Below are 22962 nucleotides of genomic sequence, written 5' to 3' on the forward strand. Positions count from 1 at the left end.
TCTGACTGAAATAAAGTTCAAACAACCTGAAGCTGTCTACATAATTGTTTAGTTCATATTGCTGTTCTTTGAATTAATTAACTACATTTTATGTAATGTACAGGAAAACATTTTGATAGATTTTTAAAAAGCTATTGGCCCTAGGCAGACATAATATTTCCCAATACTTTAACTGTGGTTAAGAGATTAGGAACACTTAATAGGCTTCTATGCACCTTCCTCCTTTTTCTGTCTGACCTTCTACTGTTGTCTATGTGTGTGTGAGAGAGAGAGAGTGAGAAAGAGTGAGAGAGATATTTGGAAATAAGCTGGCAAAAATTGCAGTGAACTTCTGTTGTTTTTGAGTACTTTAAAAAAAGTATTCATATTGGAACATAGTGTGATACGACATCTCCACTGTGGTTAAAGCTAACCATGCTTATTCCCTCCTCTTTTTGCCCTCACATCAAGCCCTGTAAAGTAGTTTAGGGTGAATAGAGCGACTAGGCTCATGGTGAGATTTATGCCTGAACAGTCTGTTGCAAACCACTATGTGACTATGTCACTATGTGACTATGTGACATAGTGGTTTGCAACCCTAATTAAGTGGTAGCTGAGGTTCCTTTGCCTCTTGTAACTCTGAGAATTATTTTCATGTCCTCTTATGATTATGAAAATCTCACTTGAAAAAAAGTGTGTATAGAAGGTTAAAATGTTTATTGTCTGTATTGCAGGGATATTAAGGCAAAAGCAGGCGAGTGGTTCTTTGAGGAGCGAGTAAAGAAATTTCCAGCAGAAGGTAGTTATAAAAAACAGCAGCAAATCACTATGTAGTACTAAATGGAATATAAGTCAAAATGATCTGTTATTTTTACACTTCATGTTTTGCTGACTTAGCATGAAATAAGATTAATCTTATCTGAAATAAATAATAGGTCCTCTGGCATGTAAACATATGAGCCTATAAGATGGGGAAATGCTATTTGCTTTGGCTACAAACCTGGAGAGCTTGGATTATATTGAAATATAATATTTTTAAAATCAAGTATTTTAGCAAAGTAGAATATATTCCATCTAGATTATAAATGTTTACTATGAATAACTGTTTATACTGGCCATTCTCATATCCATTGGCCATTGATAGCAATGCATGCCACTTGCATCATTCTTCTTATACTTGATATATATGGGCATACCAATCTGTGCAATAAGTAGACTGCACAAGTCTGAATTTGACAGAGAGATTTGATTAAATGAAGATCATGGATTGGATCCGAAGGTAATCTTATGTTCATGGAAGGAGTTATTCTGCTTACAAAAGCAGAATATTCTGCTGTGAGTGGAAGAACCTGTTTGGATCTAACCTGTAAAGAACTATGACACGGTGCATATTTAAAATGACTAGCCATGAAGAAAATACAGTATACATTTGCTGAGCTTGGGAAACTGATCCTGAAGGAGGGCATGTCTGTGCCAATGGAACAAAGGGAAACTTTAGTGGCCTAACCTTCCTGAAGTACTACAAATGTAGCTGAAATTAAATAGAGAGGACCAGCTATGCATGGAGGGCAACTAGCTAAATTCCAGCTGTGAACATTCTATTTCCATCCCTTAGACAGCAGAGAGGGAGAGTTCAAATGACTCCTTTAGAAGAAAATAAAAAGCTTGAGAACCTGTCTTCTCTAATGTTTCACAGGTAAAAATAGATGCTTATAACGCCCTTATAACAAGAATCACTTTCTAACAGTGTAATCCTAAGCACAGTTGCTCCAGTCTAAGATCATTTAAACGAATGGTAGTGATTTTCCTTAGGATTGTGCTTTAAGTACCCTAGCCCACCATTCTAATTTGCAAAAAGGCTCTAATCCGTTTCATCTGTAGCATCTGGATTGTTCTACTCTGTAACAGCCTGCCTTCCATTGGAAAGCCAAGAACTTGTTTAAGATATTTCTGAAAAAACATAACTGTCCTACAATCAGCATTTCAAAACGTACATCAGCAGCTACAGTGTGTAAAATGGAAGGCTAAACACTGTGTGGTGTCAGTGTTATTACAGGAACCAAATTTTAAAGAGTGACAATTTTAACAATTCACAAGAATAACATTTTAACAAGGCATATCCAAAGTTGCTGCCATATGGGGCATGCGAAAATGAGCCTCCATTGTCATGGGAGCAGTAGCAAGCTTCGTTCTCCCCATTACTGATCACCCTGGGACATCTTGTGTCTAAAATCTTCCCTACACTTTCCCTTTCCCTACTGAGCCATGCTATAACATAACATTACTGCACAGGTTAGCTCAGCAGGAAAAGGGCAGGAGGCTTTAAATAGTTAAAAGGGTGGTGGTGATGCACCCAGTTTTCCAGGCTGATGGGGTAGGGGTATGTGATATCCCTGTGTGAAAATAGCCAAAAAGTCAAAAATTGGGACAAAATATGGACAGTAATATTTCAAGACCATAAAACAGGAACTGTCCCTGGTAAATAAAGTGCTGCAAGAGATGGAACCCCTGAACTGACCATCAGAGCAGCTATTATTAATACCAAAGGTAAATACAATCAGGGTTGGGCTTTAAGGTGCTGCTAGAGTCAAATCTTGCTCTTCTACTGCAGATCAACATGGCTATCCACCTGAAACTACAATCAGGGTCATAATTCCAGGGAGGCCCTGATCCTTTTCCTGACCTTTCAGCTTTCTTTCTTTCTTTCTCCTTTTTAAAGAGACATGAGCAAAAATGAATATGAGCAAAAATGAATATTGTGCATTTGTCCCCAGTTTTCAGAATTCTCTTCAAAGTATAAGAATTGGAATGATTGAGAAGCAGAGATGTTTATCATTATTAATTCAACTATTTAATTATTTAAAAATACAAATATATTGGTCTACTTGTATTTTTTGCTTAGAGTGTGCCCTTGGTGTATATACCTTTAAGTCTATCTGGAATAGGGTTACCAGGTCCCGTGGCACAGAGTGGTAAGCTGCAGTACTGCAGCCTAAACTCTGCTCATGACCTGAGTTCGACCTGAGTTTGATCCTGGCAGAAGCCGGGTTCAGATAGCCAGCTCAAGGTTGACTCAGCCTTCCATCCTTCTGAGGTCGGTAAAATGAGTACCCAGTTTCCTCGGGGTAAAGTGTAGATGACTGGGGAAGGCACTGGCAAACCACCCCGTAACAAAAGTCTGCCAAGAAAACATCGTGATGTGACGTCCCCCCATGGGTCAGTAATGACTCGGTGCTTGCACCTTTACCTTACCTGTCTGGAATAGGGTTACCAGGTCCCCCTAGCCTCCCAGTGGAGGCAGGGGACCCCCATGCTTACCTCACTTCCATTCCCATAATCCTCTTTGTGAGCAAAGCACGCACAAGCCTGTGTAATAACAGGAAGCGATGTTATTATGTAGGCACGGCGGCCCACACATGCTTTGGCCCACAGCAAAGCCTGCGGTCTGAGGCAAAGCACAGAAATGCTCTCTAGGTGGTGCAATGACATCACTCCCAGGAGTGATATCATTGCACTGCTCCTGGAGTGCACCTGGGAAGCCCATTCCTGTGAATTTCCTCTCCGCTGGCCAGATGAGTAGTGGCCGGGTGTGTGTATGAAAGCAGGAGATTCCACCACCCCCACCGCAGGAATGGGATCCTTAAGTCTAGAATTTCAAATCATGCAAAAACTGTTCCAAGTTAAAAGCTGCAATCCTAGACATAGTTAGGCTGCTTAAATCCTATTGGTCAATGAAATTTCAGCAGTCTTTCAATGTGCAGGATTGTAGCCAAATACATTTGTTTTCCTATTTTGTGACTCTCTTAAAGGAAGAGTTAATGTACAAAAGGAAAACAGTTAACCAAAACTGTAATGATTATTCTTAGCTGATTGCCTTTCTTCACACTAATTGCTATTTGGGCAACTTAAGCATTCTGACGTACTCTGTACAGGGAACTGCGGAAAACAGAACTGCCAGTCTGTTAAAATGTAACTGATGAGTTGTCTAACAATTTAACGTCACTAATATATTAATTGATTAAATTTAAGATATTAATGTTTCTGAAAACTCAGCCTAGGTGCCTTCTTGAGATATTGAAGGAACTGTGTGAAAACTTACAGTTAAAAATGGAAATGGCTTGATCGTCTTAGTAGCAGCATTGAATCTAATTTACACAAGCCAATGTACTGGTTCCTCTGTAATTTGTCCATAATCCCCTCAACAAGTGTGCTTTTAAATCTCAGTCCCAAGATGTTAATCTATTAAAATGTAACCTATCAACTACAATGTAAAATATTCGAAGTTCTTTATCATGATAGTTCTTTTAACAATAGTAGAAGGTAGTAGACATTGGCCGTCGTCACACGGGCATCTCTTCCATTAAATTTACAGCATATAGCGTCCTACCTGTTATCGGCACAGTAACGTTTCTTTGGGTCAACTAATGGCTCTTCGCGCCACCAGCTGTCCACACCGAAGCACTCTGTTCTGTTCTCTCTAACCGCGCAGAAGCAGCTCCTCCCCCTTTTTTTTATTATTCTGGCATTTAATTCCGCTATAATGGAATAACAGCATATAAACATTCCGTTAGAGCAAAACATTATGACCCTTTTGTTTTTCCAACTTTGAAATTATATAAATAGCCCTTTGCCCGCAGAAAACTCCCTGTCTGACGTGATCCCCATCGCTGAAGACTCTGCCATGGCGATTGAGTCATTTTTACTTCAGCAGAAAGTTTGCATTGTGTTATGTCGTTATGGCGTTATAAGGACATAATAAAATTAAAAAAAGGGGAGTCGCAGGAAGAAATGGATTCTGGGATTGAAGGGAGGGCATAGGAAATTGCGAGGCGAAATACATCGATGTGAGGCATTCACACTGAGGCACAAAATAACGTGACTATCAAGCACAAAGCAGAAGAGAGAAAATCGCTGCAGTGTTGGAATAAGGTGGGTGTTTGCCAGGAAATAGCACCATTTTAGCGCTAAATAAAAGCCCGTGTGATGACGGCCATTATCATCCCCATATTACAGGGTAAGGAAGGAGCCCTGAGGTCAACCTCCTGTGGACTTTGTGGAGCGAGAATTTCCTGCTTCTCCCTCCCACCACCATTCTCTGGTTCCTAAATTTTTAGGCTGGCTTTTAAAGCCAATGAAAATTTGTCAAGCCCTGTGTTTGGGTATCTACTTGAATTACCCACATTGACTGCTTCCACACAAAACCAGTTTTCCATGTAGCTCTCATTGCAGTTGTAAATGCTGAGGCATTCATTGTGAGAATGGAGAATGTACACAGTAGTTTTTCTAGAACTTTCCTTGCCATAACCCACCCAGTCCCCATTCCACCATCTCTATTAGATGGTTTTAGACTGGAAATAGTTAGATCATTGTAGCATGATAACAATCTATTTGTTCCTGGCTTTCATTTTTTAAAAGTCTCTAGCCCTTTTCGTTGTGAAGGTATAAGGGGAGATGTACAGCCTGCACTTTTTGCCTTATAACTGCAAGGAAAAGGGTGAAGTACTTACCTTAAAAAAAGAAATCTGGTAACACGTAGATTGTGGCAATAAATTGTTATAACATTATTGCACTATAGCAATGTGTTAATTGCCATTTTTATCAAAAACACTCTATAGTTCCATAGGTGAAGGGAAAACAGGGGTGTGTGGCTATGGTAAGGAAAATGGTGCCAGTGTGGGTGGGACTTACAAATTCATACCTTCCTTTTCATACAGCATCTAAAAGCTCTTTGATAGCAATCTTTGTAAAAAGGTCTGACCAAACAAGGTTCAGGAAAGATCCCAGAAAAGCAAAGGAAAACAGAAGCAGGATAAGTACAGGAAGATGTCATGTGGATGCTCCAAAATGCTGCTGTAAGAATGCCAAAGCAGAGCAAAACATCTGTGTGGAAGCCGTCATTGATAAGTGAAGCAGCTCTTTCAACAGATTTCTTGTATGATGATTGCCCACCTCTCTGTTTTGTTGGCATAACCTGATATAGAAGATCAGGTAGTTGATTATTGTGGGAGAATAATTATTATCACTTATTTAACTGATCACACCAGTGTACAAGTTACCTTTTGTATTGTTTTAGTTAATAATTTATCTGAGGCACAATGATTATGTTTGTAAGTAGCTGTGTGATAGCAGAATGAGATTTCTGCTATTAATTATTGATGCTGATGTTTTTGCTGTGTGCTGCCCTTTGTTCGTTGCATGTGATTGGTCACCTGACTCCCTTGAATTGCAAGTATTGCTTAGCTGATTGTAGTGACAGAATTTTGTGAGCAGAAAGATAATTTTTATTGTTCATGTTTGTTATTTATTCAGATGTCTAGGTGTTGCAAATGTATTATAAATGTGCAAAATAACAGTAGCTATAGCAGTGTTTTTCTCTGATCATCCTGTTTTTTCTTAATTGTTGATAACTGACTTTTTTCCAAATGTAATTAAAGTTTCTAGCATCTGTACATTGTAGCACATTGAACTAAAATCTGGAAGAATGCTTTTTAAAAAAATCGCATTTTAAAAATGTGGGGATATGAGGGACTGCCCTGCAATGGTCTTTTTTCTCCGTGGTCGGGGACAGAAGGTGGCACTTGGGGAGAGATTATCAGTACGCCTACCATTGGTGTGCGGCATCCCCCAGGAGCCGATACTCTCCTCTTTGTTGTTCAATCTGTATATGCGCCCCCTTCCTTAGCTGGTACGGAATTTCAGACTGGGTTGTCACCAGTATGCAGATAACACCCAGTTGTATCTGTTGATGGACAGCTGGCCTGGATCTCCCCCTGAAGCCCTAATTAAAGCTTTGGAGGCCATGTCTGGATGGGTAGACTGAAGTTGAATCCCATGAAGATAGAGGTCCTGTACTTGGGCCGTGGGGTGTCGGAGGGGGGGATCCAGCTCCCAGCCTTTGATGGGGCACCACTTGTGCCCGTTCCATCGGTCAGGAGTCTTGGCGTGACATTGGACTCCTCCTTATCAATGGATGCCCAGGTCATGGCAGTTGCCCAGTCTGCTTTTTTCCAGCTTGCCCCCTATCTTTTAACCCATGACCTAACAACAGTGATCCATGCAATGGTCATCTCCAGATTGGACTACTGTAACTCGCTCTACACAGGGCTTCCCGTGAGTCTGACCCGGAAATTGCAGCGGGTCCAGAATGTTACTGTGCGTGTGATTGTTGCATCATACAAGGTACACATAACTCCAACCTTGCAGCAGCTGCACTGGCTCCTCGTGGAGTTCCGGGTCAGGTTCAAGGTGTTGGTCTTAACCTATAAAGCCCTAATCGGACTGGGACCAGCATACCTGAGGGATCGACTCCCCCTGTATATGCCTCTGAAGGTACTGAGATCAGCAGGTAAACACCTGCTGGTGGTCCCTGACCCCAGGGAGGCTTGACTGGCCTCAACCTGGTCCAGGGCTTTTTCAGTCCTGGCCGTGACCTGGGGGAACTCTCTATCTGAAGACACCTTAGCCTGCCAAGATCTTTCATCTTTTCGGCAGGCATGCAAAACAGATGTTCCACCAGGCATATGGTTGAGGCCAACATTAAATCCACCAATGAGCCTTCCTGCCGGTCTCCTACCTGGGGGGAGCTATATGACCCCCCCCCCCCCGCAATGCATGAGCAGCCATAAGCTATTGATCCAGTCCTCCACCCTTTTTATATATGGTGAACAGGTGGACTTCCTGATATGTTTGTGTTTGGAAACTGTGATTTTACTGTATTTTACTGTATTTCTCTACTTTTACTTCTTATTGTAACCCGCTCTGAGCCTGCTCAGGGCGGGCGGGATATAAATCAAATAAATAATAATAATAATAAAAATCATTTGAGAACCTCTAAGTGCAAGAAAAATGGGGGGGGGGATGTAAAGAACTTTTTGAATGCAATTTTATTGGTGCCAAATTACCTTAATGGGTTCTCTTTTTCTTTCATAGGTAAACATGAAACTGCTGGCACAAAGCTCCTGGAATCTTATCAGAAATTAAGGTAAGCATAAGAAGGACAATGTGTCCTAAAGAAGGAATATATTGAACAATACAAAATAGACTTTCCCATGAAATTTCAGCAGGTGTCAGTGTTCACTTTTTTATGACAAGCTTTTAACAGTGGTGCTTCTAACAAAAATTCTGAATAACTTGGGGCAGAAATGGATATTAACTAAACGGGTTTCTCCCAAAAGGGCTATCTTGTGTCAAGTCCCTGCTTCTCTATCTGTAATTACTAGTATCAGTCATCCCATGACCTGATGCCATTTAATGTGTGTTTTCACTGCTAACAGAAACCAGTGATATAGAGCAGCAGGAGTGGGGAGATGCACAGTGTAGTAAGATCAGGACATGGGGCAAATTATGCTAGATAGAAAATGATGGAAATCTTCCCATGGAGCTGCTGTCAAAAACATTATAGTGACGTTTAATTTAATTCTTTAGTTGGCACAACATAACAACAACAACACCACCACCACCATCTAAACTACATACATAACATACAATATTACATATAGGATCAAGCAGTGAGCATATCATAATAATAATAAAAAAGATTAAATAAGAAAGGGAAGAAAAATGAGAGAGAGAAAAGATGAAAAAGAAAACAGGCAATGTTGAATCAAACTGTTGAGGACTTTAAAAATTTATCTTGCACAATATAAAACATAGAGAGGTAATTTTTAATGGCATATGGGAGTTTTTTAAAAAAACATTTCTATATATACTATGAATCTAATCTCTTTTCCATAATTTGAGGAAGAGTTCAGATAAGTGTTGATGTTGGGTACTGTTCTGATTAGTATATGAAATGAAGTCTTGTCATGTTTCATAAAAAACTGGCATTACCTTTAACAACTCTAAGTTGATGTGCCAATTTTTTTGCCGTAGCTATTTGCCATAACTCAGAGTACCAGTGATGTAATGATAATGATTCTGCCAGATTTCCAGCACTTTGCTATTACCTTATGCACTGCCATCAACATGAACATTGTTAATCCCTTGGATGATACTTTTCTATTTTGTTCCCCCTATATTGTTAGCAAAGCCAATTGCTGGTGTGGCATAAATAACTTGATGTGTGATATTTTCCATTTCTATAAATATTTTCATCCAAAATTTTGATATGACAAAATTTTGATCACCACAATGCTGCATATTATCATTTTTGTTGTGAACCATCTTGGACAATCATCTGTGGCTGATGAATTTTAAACTGCAATGGTAAATAAAGTGGAAGGAGATAAAGATGGTGAATAGAACATTACCGAAATCTATTAAAATATTTTTTATGATGTTATTTTGTCCTTTATGTTCTTAGTAACATTTCTGTGATTCCTCCAACACCTCCTCCATTCTCTGAATCTACAAGTGGAGTTAATACAGTGGTAATGTATATTTCCGTCTTTCGGCTTAATAGGCTATCTAGATATACTCCTTTTAGCGTTGTCAGCTGCTATTTCCTTTTCCAGCCTTGTGTTCCTTTTAATCTTTTAGGCCTTGTTTTACTAGATGACATTGTATGTATGTAAGTCAGTTTCTGAGGACCATACTAGATGTGATAGTGGTAGATATGTGTGACTAAACCCTAGATCTGTCACAATCCAACAGGGATATGATGTAGGAGGGGGACTCCCCCTTCCTTTGAGCTTATCTTCCTGTAGTCTGTCTCCCAACTTCACTTTTCTCTCAGATGGCCATTGATAAAGGAAGTAACCTCTGTCAGGTCCAGTGTATATCTAAAACTATACTGACTCCATTTTCTAATGCTTCTAGTGTTTAAGTGCTTTCTTCCCAGGTGCACCAGTTCCCAGGCAGCATCCCCGCCGGAGGCGACTGTTTTGTCTAACCCCGTTCCACCAAGCATTGGCCTTGAAGGAGAGCAGCTTCCCAGGACTGAGAGATGTTGTTTTGAGAACTGTGGGGGGAGGCGAATCCAGATGGGTATTGTTACTTTGTACCTCATGCTTTGCCCTTCATTGGTAACAATGACTGTGTACCATCCTGAGTCTCCTATTCAGGACTGTGGACTATAATGGACCTTTTCTGCAGTAAAGTTTCCTTATTCAATCAATGGACTCTTGTTTGCTTTTGAGAGGGAACTTGTAGAAAGAACCTTATCTAGCCACAAGCTGACATTTTGTTACCAATCATGCCTGAGTCGGGCCCAGCGGAATCCAAGGGAGTCCCGGACAAGGATCCCTTGTTTGATCCGTATGTGTCCCCCGACAGTCAAACAGCGCAACCCCAAGAACCTCAAGAACCGGTGTCGGTCGGGGCCGGAGCTTCGACCTCCACACCGCCTCTCATCGACCTCGGCGGTGAGGGGACCAGGCCGAAGGCTACCGCTCTCCCCTTGATCTCGTTACCCACCCCGTCGGAGTGGGGAGCCAGACCCCGAGAAACGCGAGAGCGCCGGGCCGGAGGACTACATCCTAGAGTTTCGATGGACGGGCGCCGAAGCCTAGGAACTGTCCCTGAGCTGGATAGCAGCCAACCGTGGCTGTTTTGGAACAGGACGACCGAACGTACGGACGGGAATACATCCCACCGCGGCGCCCTGAGTTGGGATTATTCGGAACTTGCTCCATGGAAAGAGCCAACGGAAGTTCCTGAACAAAGTTGGGTGCAGATGCAAAGTCGCACCCATGCTGTAGATTCCGGGATCTCGGCAGTGACGGGTCTAGCCAAAGGAATTTTAGCAGCGAGATCGAGAGTCGATCAAGGAGATCCTCCGCCTTGGGGGCCGCTTTCCCCGGTGAGTACAACCGAGGGAGATTCCGCTACGGGGCAACCGGGTCCAAGCCGAATGCAACAGTTGGAAGCTAGACTGATTGATATGGAGGAAAGTTTGGCTCATGCCATCCACCTAATCTCAGCGATGGGGGCAGGAGAGAGGCTTTCACCTGAAGAAATGGCTGTACAAATAGCCACCCTCCAAAGCGTTATGTCCTATCCAGTGGAGGACGTTGGAGAACCGGGGGAAACGCCCGAGGAACCCCCTAGATTAGACGAAATTCCGCCTAGCGGGGATACTCCAGCTGAGGCACCCGGAGAGACTCCAACGGAAACCCCTAAATCAGACGGGGATACACCTGCCGAGGAGACTCCAGCTGAGCGGCCTGGAGAGGGGGAAGAAGGACCAACCCGTCCAACCGAGACGACGGTGATACCCCCTCCTGCTTCTACAACGACGGTACGGCCGACTCAGACGGAAGAGCCTCCGGCTCCTCCTGGGGAGGAATTGCCACAACAACCACGAGAAGCGGTCCCCATTCAACTAACCCCGAGGGACGGCCTACCGGCACCTCAAGATCAGTCTCTGCTTCCCAGGATCACGGCGTCGGGAGGGGCAAGCCCGCGCGACCCACCACCCATCAGACCTTCGCCGCTGCGGCCCCTTCCGCTTCGACCGCAGTTAACCCCGTTGCAGCAACCGATACATTTGCCACTTGATCAACCCGTGTTACCACCTCCGAACCAACCGGTGGGACCTACACCACTACGACCCCACCAACCCATCCCTCAGCGGCCGGTCATTACTCAGCCGCACAGGCCACCTCCACCTCAACCGCTACTGCCAGCACCTCCTGTATTGCCACCACAAGCCCGACCGAGATTGCAGCCGCCGGTCCGACCACGACTGCAGCCACCGGCCCAGCCGAGAGCACCACCGCCAGCCCAGCCGAGACCGCCACCCCCGGCTCAACCGGTGAGGCCGCCGCCAGCGCAACCAGCACCGCTACCACAACCGGGTCCCCCCATACCTCAAGTGCCATTGATGCTTCCGACGGACTTCTACCCAGCACCGGCTCCGAGGCAAGACCTCCCGATGGGTTGGGTGAAACTGGAAGCTACTTTTGATGGAGATCCCTCCAAACTGGGATTTTTCTTAGTGCAAGTGGTGCAATTCTTCAACCGGTGGGGACACCTCTTCGGCAGCGAGGCCAGTCAAATTGAACATCTCGGCTCCCGCTTACAAGGCAAAGCAGCGGACTGGTATGTAGGACTATACAATATCGGGGCCCCGGAACTCGATACTCTCCAGGGGTTGGTGGATGCTATCCGAGCGCAATATGAAGACCCCTTAGAGGAAACCAGGGCCCGAACAGAATTGCAAGCCATTAAACAGGGCAGTATGTCGGCGAGAGACTATATTACGAAATTCCGACAATTGGCCGCCAAATGCCCCAGGTGTGAGGAGTCCACCAAAATCATTCTGTTCAAGCAAGGATTAAACCCGAGACTTTTGGACAGAGCCCTCATGCAGGACAATCCCCCTACGTTGTTAGGTTGGATCCAACTTGCGTGCGAAGTTGAGAATCGCATTTTGGAAGTCCGTTTGGTTGAACAACAACAACAAACGGGACAAAGAAGACCCTTGACTTTACAGAAGGGAGGACGGGGAGCTGGGTACGCCACCCGTGGAGCGAGAGATGCTAGATGGCAACAAGGGCTGTGTTTGCAATGCGGACAAGCCGGTCACTTTGCAGCACAATGCCCCTACCGGCCTGTGCAAAGACCTCCGCTTCAATTACGGCGCCCAACCCTTGCTCCATTTCCTACTCTCCAACGCCCGATTCCCGCGCCACGCGCGAACAGAGGCCGCGGCGCTTCCCAAAGGCCCGCCTCAGAGAGAGGACTGGAAGCGGAAGAAGTTATGGAATACGACCCCGCTTCCCCAAACGCAGAAGTCAATCCAGAAAGCCCCCAGTCGGGAAACGAGATGGATCTGTCGTAAAAGGGCCCAAACGACAGATCCGCCCCAAGCCCGTCCCTGCACGGAACCGGCCGCCTGGGTCCATCTTATTCATGCCAGTAACTCTCATCAACCCAGAGAGAAAAATGCACATCCGAGTGCAAGCCCTTATAGACTCGGGCTGTTCGAGAGACATCATCGCCCCAGCTCTAGTCAATGGACTAGTCTTGCCAACTCGGGAATTACAAAATCCAGTAATCTTTGAACAAATGGATGGCACCAACATGAACCCTGTTACCACTGAGACCATCCCAGTGATCACAGGCATGGGACAACATTGGGAAAAAAGGTCTTTTGTCATCAGCGCCACTGCCAAATACCCGTTAATTCTAGGCAGCAAGTGGCTATGTGATCACAATCCCTACATAGACTGGGCACAAGGATGTATCACCTTCAATCATACCAACTGCAAAAATCACCGTTGGAACCAAAACTGGGGCAATGATCCAACTCATACTGAAAAGGCCCTTCTTACTCAAGAAGAAATCAACCAAATACCCGAACCGTATTGGCCTTTTCTAAACGCCTTTTCCGAGGAGGAAGCTGATACTCTACCCCCGCACCGACGAACGGACTGTGCGGTGGAAATTTTACCCGGAGCCTCACTGCCCAAAGGACGACTCTATCCCATGAGTCTCCATGAGCGAGAAGAGCTCCGGAAATTCATCGACACCAACCTCCAACGAGGGTTCATCCGCCCAGCCAACAGCCCCCACGCTGCTCCCGTTCTCTTCGTGAAAAAGAAGGATGGGGGACTACGACTGTGCACGGACTTTCGAGGACTTAATGCAGTGTCCACCAACAACGCCTATCCTATACCACTCATCCGAGACCTTCTCAACGTCGTGGCCCAAGGTAAGATCTTTACAAAATTAGACTTAAAAGATGCTTACTTCCACGTCCGTATCAAGGCAGGGGATGAGTGGAAAACCGCATTTAATACGCCCCTCGGACAATATGAATACCTAGTTATGCCTTTTGGATTGACGGGAGCCCCGTCTGTATTTATGTCCATGATAAACGAAGTTCTGCACGAATTTCTGTACAAAGGGGTGGTGGTGTACCTTGATGATGTCCTAATTTATTCAGACACAGAGGAAGAACATATCCAAATGGTACAAAAGGTCCTGGCCACCTTGATGAATAATAAACTGCCCATCAAGTTGTCCAAATGTGAATTCCATAAAACCGAACTCACTTACCTTGGGTATTGCATCTCCCAAGAGGGTTTAAAAATGGATCCAACCAAAATACAAGCGATTCAAGAATGGCAAACACCCACCACCCATAAAGAACTACAATCCTTCCTGGGTTTTGCCAACTTCTATAGAGACTTTATAGCAAATTTCGCCCAAATCACGCTCCCCTTAACAGAATTGTTGAAAACAAAAGATAAAGGGGACCAAGCTAAAAAACCCTCCTCCAAACTACAATGGACCTCCGATTGCCAAACTGCTTTCGAATGCCTGAAAAGGCGATTTGTAACGGAGCCCATCCTCTCCCACCCCAACGAACAGTCCCCTTTTGTAGTGCAAGTCGACGCCAGCGATACGGCAATAGGGGGAGTTTTATTGCAGAAGGGGGAGGATGGAAAGTTGCGGCCTTGTGCGTTCTTGTCTAGAAAATTTTCGGAGGCGGAAAGGAATTGGAATGTGTGGGAGAAGGAGGCTTTTGCAGTAAAAGCAGCCCTTACTAATTGGAGACATTGGCTGGAGGGGGCGCGATACCCCTTCGAGGTTTGGACAGATCATAAAAATCTGGAGGCCCTCCGAAGCCCACGCAGACTGAATGCCAAGCAATTGCGATGGGCGGAATTCTTTTCCAAATTCAACTTCACTCTAAATTTTCTCCCGGGCAAGACTAACTTTTTGGCGGACGCCCTATCGCGCATGCCCCAACACAAGAGCAAACGGGAGGAGACTGTCGACACGGTCTTCTCGCCTACGCAACTTGGGGGCGTGGTGACTACTCGCAGTCGAGCCAAACAGCCCCTCCCGGCCAACCAGGAGTGGAAATCGAAACTTAAAACTGAGGTGGAAAAGGAGGGGGATAAGGCGCCGCGAAACAAACTGGTCCAATCCCCACAGGGGGATTGGCTAGCTGGGAGCAAGTTTTATGTCCCAGACAGCCTCCGGCTGGAGGTTTTGCAGCGCTGTCATGATGCTCCCACTGCTGGTCATTATGGGTATCTGAAAACATTGCATCTAATCCAAAGGCAGTTCTGGTGGCCGGGCATGCGCAAAGATATTTCCCAATATGTTAGTTCCTGCCCCGTTTGCCTCAGCGCCAAAACCAGAAAAGGAAAACCTCCGGGTCTCCTACAACCATTGGAAACACCCAACAGACCTTGGGAAATAATATCTATGGACTTTATCACTGATCTACCTCTTTCAAAAGGACATAATTGCATTTTAGTCGTGGTAGATCTGTTCTCCAAACAAGCTCATTTTATTCCCTGTACTGCTATACCCACCGCTCGAAAACTAGCAGATTTATTTTTAAAACACATCGTAAAATTACATTCTTTTCCGTCCAAGGTGATTTCGGATCGCGGCGGACAGTTCGTTGCCAATTTCTGGCGGGAGCTTTTGAGAATGTTGAATATTGAGCAAGGCATCAGCTCAAGCCACCACCCGCAAACCGACGGACAATCCGAAAAAACAAACCAGATACTAGAACAGTTTCTTCGTTGTTACATTAATTTCCAACAAGATAATTGGGTAGACCTTCTCCCTCTGGCCGAATTTTCATATAACAACAGTGTACACGCTTCAACTGGAGAGGCCCCTTTCAAAATTGTCTATGGAGCTCACTTCAATCCCTTCCCGTTGGACGCTCCCCCTCTCCATTCCTCTAATTTGCCAGATGTATCTTCGTGGTGGGGGGAGGCGGCGCAACAATGGACTCTTATTAAGAAACATCTCGAAAAAGCCAAACTGGATTACAAAAAATACGCAGATCGCCATCGTGTGGCCGAATGGGATTTGCAACCTGGAGATCATGTGTATATTTCCACAAAGAACCTAAAACTAGCTCAAACAAGCCGCAAACTCGCTCTGAAATTCCTGGGACCTTTCCCCGTGCGCAAAATAATAAATAAAGTGACTGTTGCTGTAACTTTGCCCAAGAACTTACGCCACGTACACGATACGTTCCATGTCAGTCTTTTAAAAAGAGCTCCTACCGATGACAAGTGGCACATCAAAGCTCCACCCATTCCAACTTTGATTGACGACCAAATACACTATGAGGTGCAACAAATTTTGGACTCTAAACTTAAACGAAATCAGCTTTTTTACCTCATTAGATGGAAGGACTTTGATTCTGGGTACGATGAGTGGGTGAACTCTGTACATGTTCATGCTCCTAGATTAACCAAAGCTTTTCATACTCGCTACCCATATAAACCAGGGGGGGATCTATTTTAAGGGGGGCAGAATGTCAGGTCCAGTGTATATCTAAAACTATACTGACTCCATTTTCTAATGCTTCTAGTGTTTAAGTGCTTTCTTCCCAGGTGCACCAGTTCCCAGGCAGCATCCCCGCCGGAGGCGACTGTTTTGTCTAACCCCGTTCCACCAAGCATTGGCCTTGAAGGAGAGCAGCTTCCCAGGACTGAGAGATGTTGTTTTGAGAACTGTGGGGGGAGGCGAATCCAGATGGGTATTGTTACTTTGTACCTCATGCTTTGCCCTTCATTGGTAACAATGACTGTGTACCATCCTGAGTCTCCTATTCAGGACTGTGGACTATAATGGACCTTTTCTGCAGTAAAGTTTCCTTATTCAATCAATGGACTCTTGTTTGCTTTTGAGAGGGAACTTGTAGAAAGAACCTTATCTAGCCACAAGCTGACAACCTCAAATGGAAGATTTTGGGGAAGGAGGCAGCAGATGTAAGTAGGGGTGTGCCCAGGAAGAAAATTCTGTAAATTCAGTTTGGTAATATCAAATGGGAGAAAAAATTCAGTATTCCCTGAATACCAAATTGATTCTCTGGTTTGGTTTAGTATTACAGAGCAAATTCAGTAAAATTTGGCCATTGTATCCTGTGGGAAACTCAATTTGAGTTTATCCGGTGGCCTGGGGGAGGTCATTTTTTGACCAAATTTCACCAAATTTGCAGGGTACCTACTCCTAACTGTCCTCTAGAGATGTCCATCTCCTCTTCCCTCCTTCATTTTCTTTTAACCCATTGATTGCTACAACCCCAATTATGGACAAAAAAGGGGTGTTTCCCTTTGAGGAAGAAGGGTTACCCCCCTTGAACAAACAATTGAGACGGGAAGATTTTTTTTTTGCCCTGTAAAACTACAAAATAGATACAGCTGCCTTAAGATAGATGCTAATGGGGAAGAAGGGGAGGACTGCCCACTGGTTCAGATCACCTCAAATGTATATCAAGAGAAAAATCAAGAGGCAATTGCTTTGCCCCAGCCTGAGCCCTGGTTTAAAACTACATGCAATATGGGGCTGGAGGCACTAGCACATCAAACTCTACTGGTTGTACACACAGTTCAATTTTTTTTTCTCATTTCAAAACAATTAGAGATTTAATTCAAAAGAGACTTCTTGCCTCTGAAACGATACAGCAGCCTGCAAATACTTATCCCACAGAGGTCCCCAAGGATCATGATCATACCACCAACATTGTTGCCAACAGGAATGACAGGAATAAGCTCTCAAATAAGGAACACCCAATCCCACCAAATAACCCAGAGATCTTGAAGGAAACCACCCAAACATTAGTCTTCAATCCAAAAAGTAAAGTAGTGAACAAACATCTTCTTTTATCAAGGAAAGCATATCAATTTGTCCGCCAAGTGGAAGGCAACAAGTCATCTAGCTGTCCTCCTAAGCTTTGCACCTTCATCAATTGATATTATGAAAACTGTAAGACTGTGCCATTACTACAAAGCTAATAAAATATTTAGGGATAAATGTATCATCACGAAATGAGAATCTCTATAAAAATAATTACCAAAAAGTTTGGATAAGTATTATTAAAGATTTACTGAGATGGAAAAAATTAAATATTTCATGGCTAGGAAGAATCTCAACTGTCAAAATGAATATTTTACCTTAATTGAACTTTTTATTTCAAATGATTCCAATTCATATAACACAGAAGATTCTCAACAAGTGGCAGAAAGTAATAAATTACTTTATATGGAAAGGAAAGAAACCAAGGATAAGATTTAAAGTACTACAGGATGATAAAAACTGAGGACGACTGGCAGTGCCGAATATCAAACTCTATTATCAAACAGCGGTGTTAGTTTGGATAACAGATTGGATTATAAATCCAAGTAGCAAACAGATCAAATTGGAGACAGAGGACCCTAAGAAGGCATCCACAATTATTTATGGATCAAAAAATCAGGAAATCTATTCATAAGCAGGATGTGATGGATTGCTTAAAATATGGTTTCAGTGTAGAAACAGATTGAGTCACTAATCTCCCCCCTGATGTCGCCAATTAATGCTCACTATAATGCAGCAACCTGGCAAGAAATCCAAGCTCAAGGCAAAAATATTCTATGGCTGATGTATCATCAAATAGTATCAAGACTAAAGGAACAAACTCTTAAACAACGTGGTAGATTGAGATAAAAAAATACAATATGAACTATTAATATATGGAAAATGGAAGCATCTCTTGGGGAAGATTTACAAAATCTTTTTGCAATATCACACAGAAACAGAGCAAGTTAAAACTTGTATGATAAAATGGAGAAATTATCCCGATGAACATATGGAAAAATTTATGAACTAAGGACATAAAATTTACAGATTGTCAGTTATTGAAAGAGAATTGGTATAAAATGTTCTTTAGATGGTACAATACCCCCAAAGATGTTGCGAGAATTAGTAAGGGTTACAGCGGACACTGTTGGAAATGTCAAATCTTAGATGCAACATTTTATCATATGTGGTGGAACTGTAAGAAAATGTGAAAATATTGGATAAAGATACATGACGAGATGCAGAAGATTCTCAAACTTATATTTGAATTAAATAAAAAAAAATCCTCTTAAATATTCTACCAACTAGTAATAGAAAAGAACAGGGAGATCTTTTCTGTTATGTGGTGACAGCAGCAAGAGTATTATTTGCAGCAAAATGGAAAACAGATATCTGTCCTGATGTGTTAGATAAGATTCATGAATATGCATCAATGTCTAAACTCACTACCTATCTACATAACAGACCGATAGCTGAATCTGGGGGGAAATGGAAGGATTTCTTTGACTACTTAGGTAGAAATTAACTTTAATTAAGGCAACTTTGTATAAAGACAAAGCTGATATTGTAGTTTGTAGAAGTAAAATTAACCAAGGAGAGGGAAGGAGTAAAGGAGAACTAGTATGCTGTTACCAGAACTGCTTTTTATGGGGAAATTAGCAAGCAGTTTGGCTTGAGCTAGCGCGGATCTTTAACCAATATATACCAGAGTCAGGCCCTTTTCGCACTTAAGGTTTAAACCGCCGTTTATGAGCATTCGCCCGGATCGCAGTGGCTTTGGCATTGCACCTGTTCATTTCACACTGTCCACTGCAATTTCGATTTGGTGTCTGTGCTTCATTTCAAAACCTCGGTGCAATTTTGGGCTTTTGGGGCCTTGCAATTCACGTCACACTTTTTTAAAAAAAATTCAGCATGCGTAGTAACGTTGCAATGTTGGAACCCTTCCCCCCTTTTTGCTGATTGGGCTGTCCCCTGCCCACCGGAGAGGCAATTGGTGGCAGAGTTCTGGGGGAAAACATGTACCACTCTCATTTTTTTAAATCAAGCCAGGAAAGGGTTAAAATGCTGCCGATTAATCTCCTCCCAGGAAGCAGAGGCTTGTTTCCAAAGGGCTGTGCAAAATGCTTGGGTTTTTTCCCCCTCTTTGGCAAAGTCTGAAACATGCCTGGGAGGGAGGGAAAAGCAGCCATTTAATCCTTTCCTGGCTTTTAAAGCCAGGAAGAAAGTGCAGGAACATTACAACGTTGCAACCCATTCTTGTCTTTAAAAAAAAAAAGAATGTGTGTGCATACCCTAAGGGAGGAAGGAGAAAGCAGCTATTTAACGCTTTCCTTGATTTTAAAGCTAGCAGGGAATTAGCAGCAAGTTTAGGAATCATTCCTGGCTTTTGAAAAAAAATAAAACAGCATGCATACCGGGAGGAAGGAAACCAACGAAGAAGCAGCCTTATGACCCTCAGCTCCCTTTACTAAAAAAAATGGTGGACAAGGAGTTCAGAGAGCTGAGGAGGGTGGGAGTGGTTAATTCTGCACAAACCAATCAGCTCCCAGGGAAACGGAGAGGGGGGGAGAGAAGCAAAAAGGGGGCAAAAGTGTTCACATTAGCAAAATGCGGGCCAGCTGCCAGTCGGCAGCGAACTTAAAAAAACATCGGGGTATGTCCGCAGGGGGAAAAATCGGGGATACAGCGGACAAAAAGCGGGACTGCATCCCATGACTGCTTTTAAGTGTGAAAACCTTGCAAACATGGGATGTGGAACAGGTACAAACGCGCTCTAAAAACCGAGTGCGAAATGTACCTCAGTCTATCAGATTACTCAGACAAGAAAGAGGAGGCTAATATTCAAATAAATAATATTTACTAAAAGTGTGGCATATGCCTGACATAGCACTTACATACAGCAGACATACAAGAACTCAGAAATAAAGGTTGGAAAGAGTTACAGAGACATTTGCATTAGCAGGAACCCACTTGAGATCGATGGAATAGAGGCAATACATTACCTGATCACGGTGAGGAGCAGAGATTCCAGCAGCGAGGTTGGGGGGCGATGTACAGTGCCATCTGGGTTGGGGATGGGGCACAATGCCTGGCTGAGCATGGCAACAGGCACTGGGCACGGCGCCCAGCACCGAGCACCGAGTGTCAGGCAGACCCTACTTAAATAGCCAAAAATGTACCCTGGGGCGGGGGCCTTCCATGTAGTTCTCAGGAGGGGGAACAAGAGCTTGATGACTCTATAACTATCGCTGATGGGCCACTTTAGAATCTAATTATGTGATAGTGACACCTTGGGTAGGGACAAAAGGAAGGGAAGGAGTGCAGGGCAGGTTGATTAGATTTGACAGGAAGCCGGGTTGTACTGATGGGATCAGCTTGGAATGTCAGTGCTTGATGGGTGCATCAATATGAATCCATTGTCTGTTTTGTTCAGCCAGCATATCTCTTCCGTCCCAGGGCTGTGGCCAGCGATCTGCATATCAGGGTGAGCCTGGGCTCCCTGAATGTGACAGGAGCTGGTCTTGAAATGGCAGCTTCAGAGTAAAATGTCCTTGGTGGTTTTTTGCTGCCTGAGAACATGGCTTCTCCCTTGGCATGCTTTGTGGGCTGGCTAGCAGGCTGCCCAGTGGCAAGGGCAGACCCAGTGACCTTCCTGCAAGGGGCTCTCTGCGGGAACTGACCATGGGGTGCCTGGCCAGGCTCGTGGAGAGTCCCTCCGGCTGGCACTGTGCTGCTGGCGGCATGGCTCTGGGCCCAGGTGAGGTAGGTGTCCAAGGAGGCAGTAAACAGGCATAGGTGGCGCTGTCCATTACAGCAGGGAGATCAGGAAACAGACATGGGCAATGCTGCCCTTAAACAGAGTCTTTGGTGGAGCCTCAAAACAGCAAGGCAGGAAGCTGGCACAGTTCATAGCAAGCTCCATAACAGAAGGGGGGGCCTGGCAACAATGCGACTACGTTTAGGTATATCAAATTTTGAATGTATTCCGTTATTAGTTTAATGTAAATTTAAGTGTAGTACTTGTACAGGTCTTAAAACAATTTTATATGTACTGTTTATATAAGATTGTGTGTCTCAACTCAATGTCCAATCTAGTATTTGTATAATCTTTTTTATGCACTTTCTATTTTCACATATTCTTTTCAAAATAAAATCTTCTTGAAAAATAAAAAAGGAAAAAAAATTGAAAGACTTCCAGGACCTTTACGCTTTGAGCATTTTCTATTGCAGTTTCACTCAAATAGAATACCATCAATTATGCTCTCTCATGCTGTGGACTTCAACAAATGTGGGATTAGACTTCAAGGACATTTTAGGAACACTATAGTTCAGAAATTAGATCTACCAATCCCAAACAGCGGAATTAAATTTTCCAAACAGTCATTGTATCACGAGCAAAGAGAGTCGACAAGAACCAGCTGTTAATAATGGATCAAGCTGCTTCATCAAACCTGCCAGAACTAATGATTGACTCCTCAATAACAAACTATCAATCACCCAATGTCAATGGTGTACGGAACAAGGTGATTGCTGACCTATATTGGCTTGAAGAAGAGATTGAAACAAACCTTTTAGCTACCTTCAAAAACCTGCCAGAACAGGAGCAAGATTCATTGATAAATAGATTAGACCATCTAGTATATACCTTAAAGTGTCTAAAGCACCCATTGCCCATTAAGCGTCAACTAGAGACCCCACACCCCACTACCTTAGATGTCTTGATGGATCTCTCAGAAAATCCATCAGAAAACCAATTACCTTTAATTATAATTAATTATAAAAAAGAAAAAAGTCAAATTGAATCTTGTTGCTCCCCCAAATAATCTCATACTCTGCATGATATTCGAAGATATATCAACATAGGTCAACTGTCCCCTAAATACCCCCCAAGTTTCATAAAGATTGTACCTCAGGGGAGCATTTTGTGCCCCCCCTAAAAAGTGCCCCCAGCCTCCTCCAATGTCCATTATTCCCTATGGGGGCTATCCAGGGGGCTGAACGTGGCACTTTGCAAGCAAAATCCACCAAATTTTCAGGGGACCTACTTTGGACTATCCTTTAAAGACACCCCCCCCCCAAGTTTCAGGGAGATTGGATCCCAGGGTCCAATTCTGTGGGCTCCTGAACAAGGTGCCCCTAGCCACTCCATTTGTTCCTATTGTGGGGGAAAAGTCCAAGCCCAATTCTGTGGGCCCCTGAACAAGGTGCCTCCAGCCACTCCATTTGTTCCTATTGTGGGGGAAAAGTCCAAGCTGACACCCATGGTAGAAACACAACATCTAAGGCTGCCATGGCCAGAGGCACACTCCCAAAAGGAAGTTCCACAAGTTCAACAAAACCAAACTGATTCCCCACCCCCAAATCCCAGTGCTCCCTGATCAGTTTGACCTGCTGCTCTCCATTGTTCCCAGTGAGGACCAACATTACACCAGAGAATCATCCAAACCAAACTGAAGCAAGGAGCAGTCTTGCAACTAGAAGCAAACTGAAGAAGGG

The 22962-nt window shown here is 43.8% G+C and overlaps 1 protein-coding gene across 2 annotated transcripts in view; it reads left to right on the top strand.

Annotated features, from left to right (window-relative positions):
- The window catches only part of SYTL3 (synaptotagmin like 3), a 59522-nt gene that overhangs the window by 3050 nt on the left and 33510 nt on the right, over window positions 1-22962 (top strand). For both annotated transcript variants that reach the window (XM_054983764.1, XM_054983773.1), the window contains exons 3-5: window positions 714-778; window positions 7909-7960; window positions 9281-9347. In XM_054983764.1, the coding sequence (XP_054839739.1) occupies window positions 714-778; window positions 7909-7960; window positions 9281-9347 (184 nt within the window). The remainder of the gene's footprint in view (window positions 1-713; window positions 779-7908; window positions 7961-9280; window positions 9348-22962) is intronic.

This window comes from Eublepharis macularius, chromosome 1 (assembly GCF_028583425.1).
Source record: "Eublepharis macularius isolate TG4126 chromosome 1, MPM_Emac_v1.0, whole genome shotgun sequence".
In the NCBI taxonomy this organism is placed as follows: Eukaryota; Metazoa; Chordata; class Lepidosauria; order Squamata; family Eublepharidae; genus Eublepharis; species Eublepharis macularius.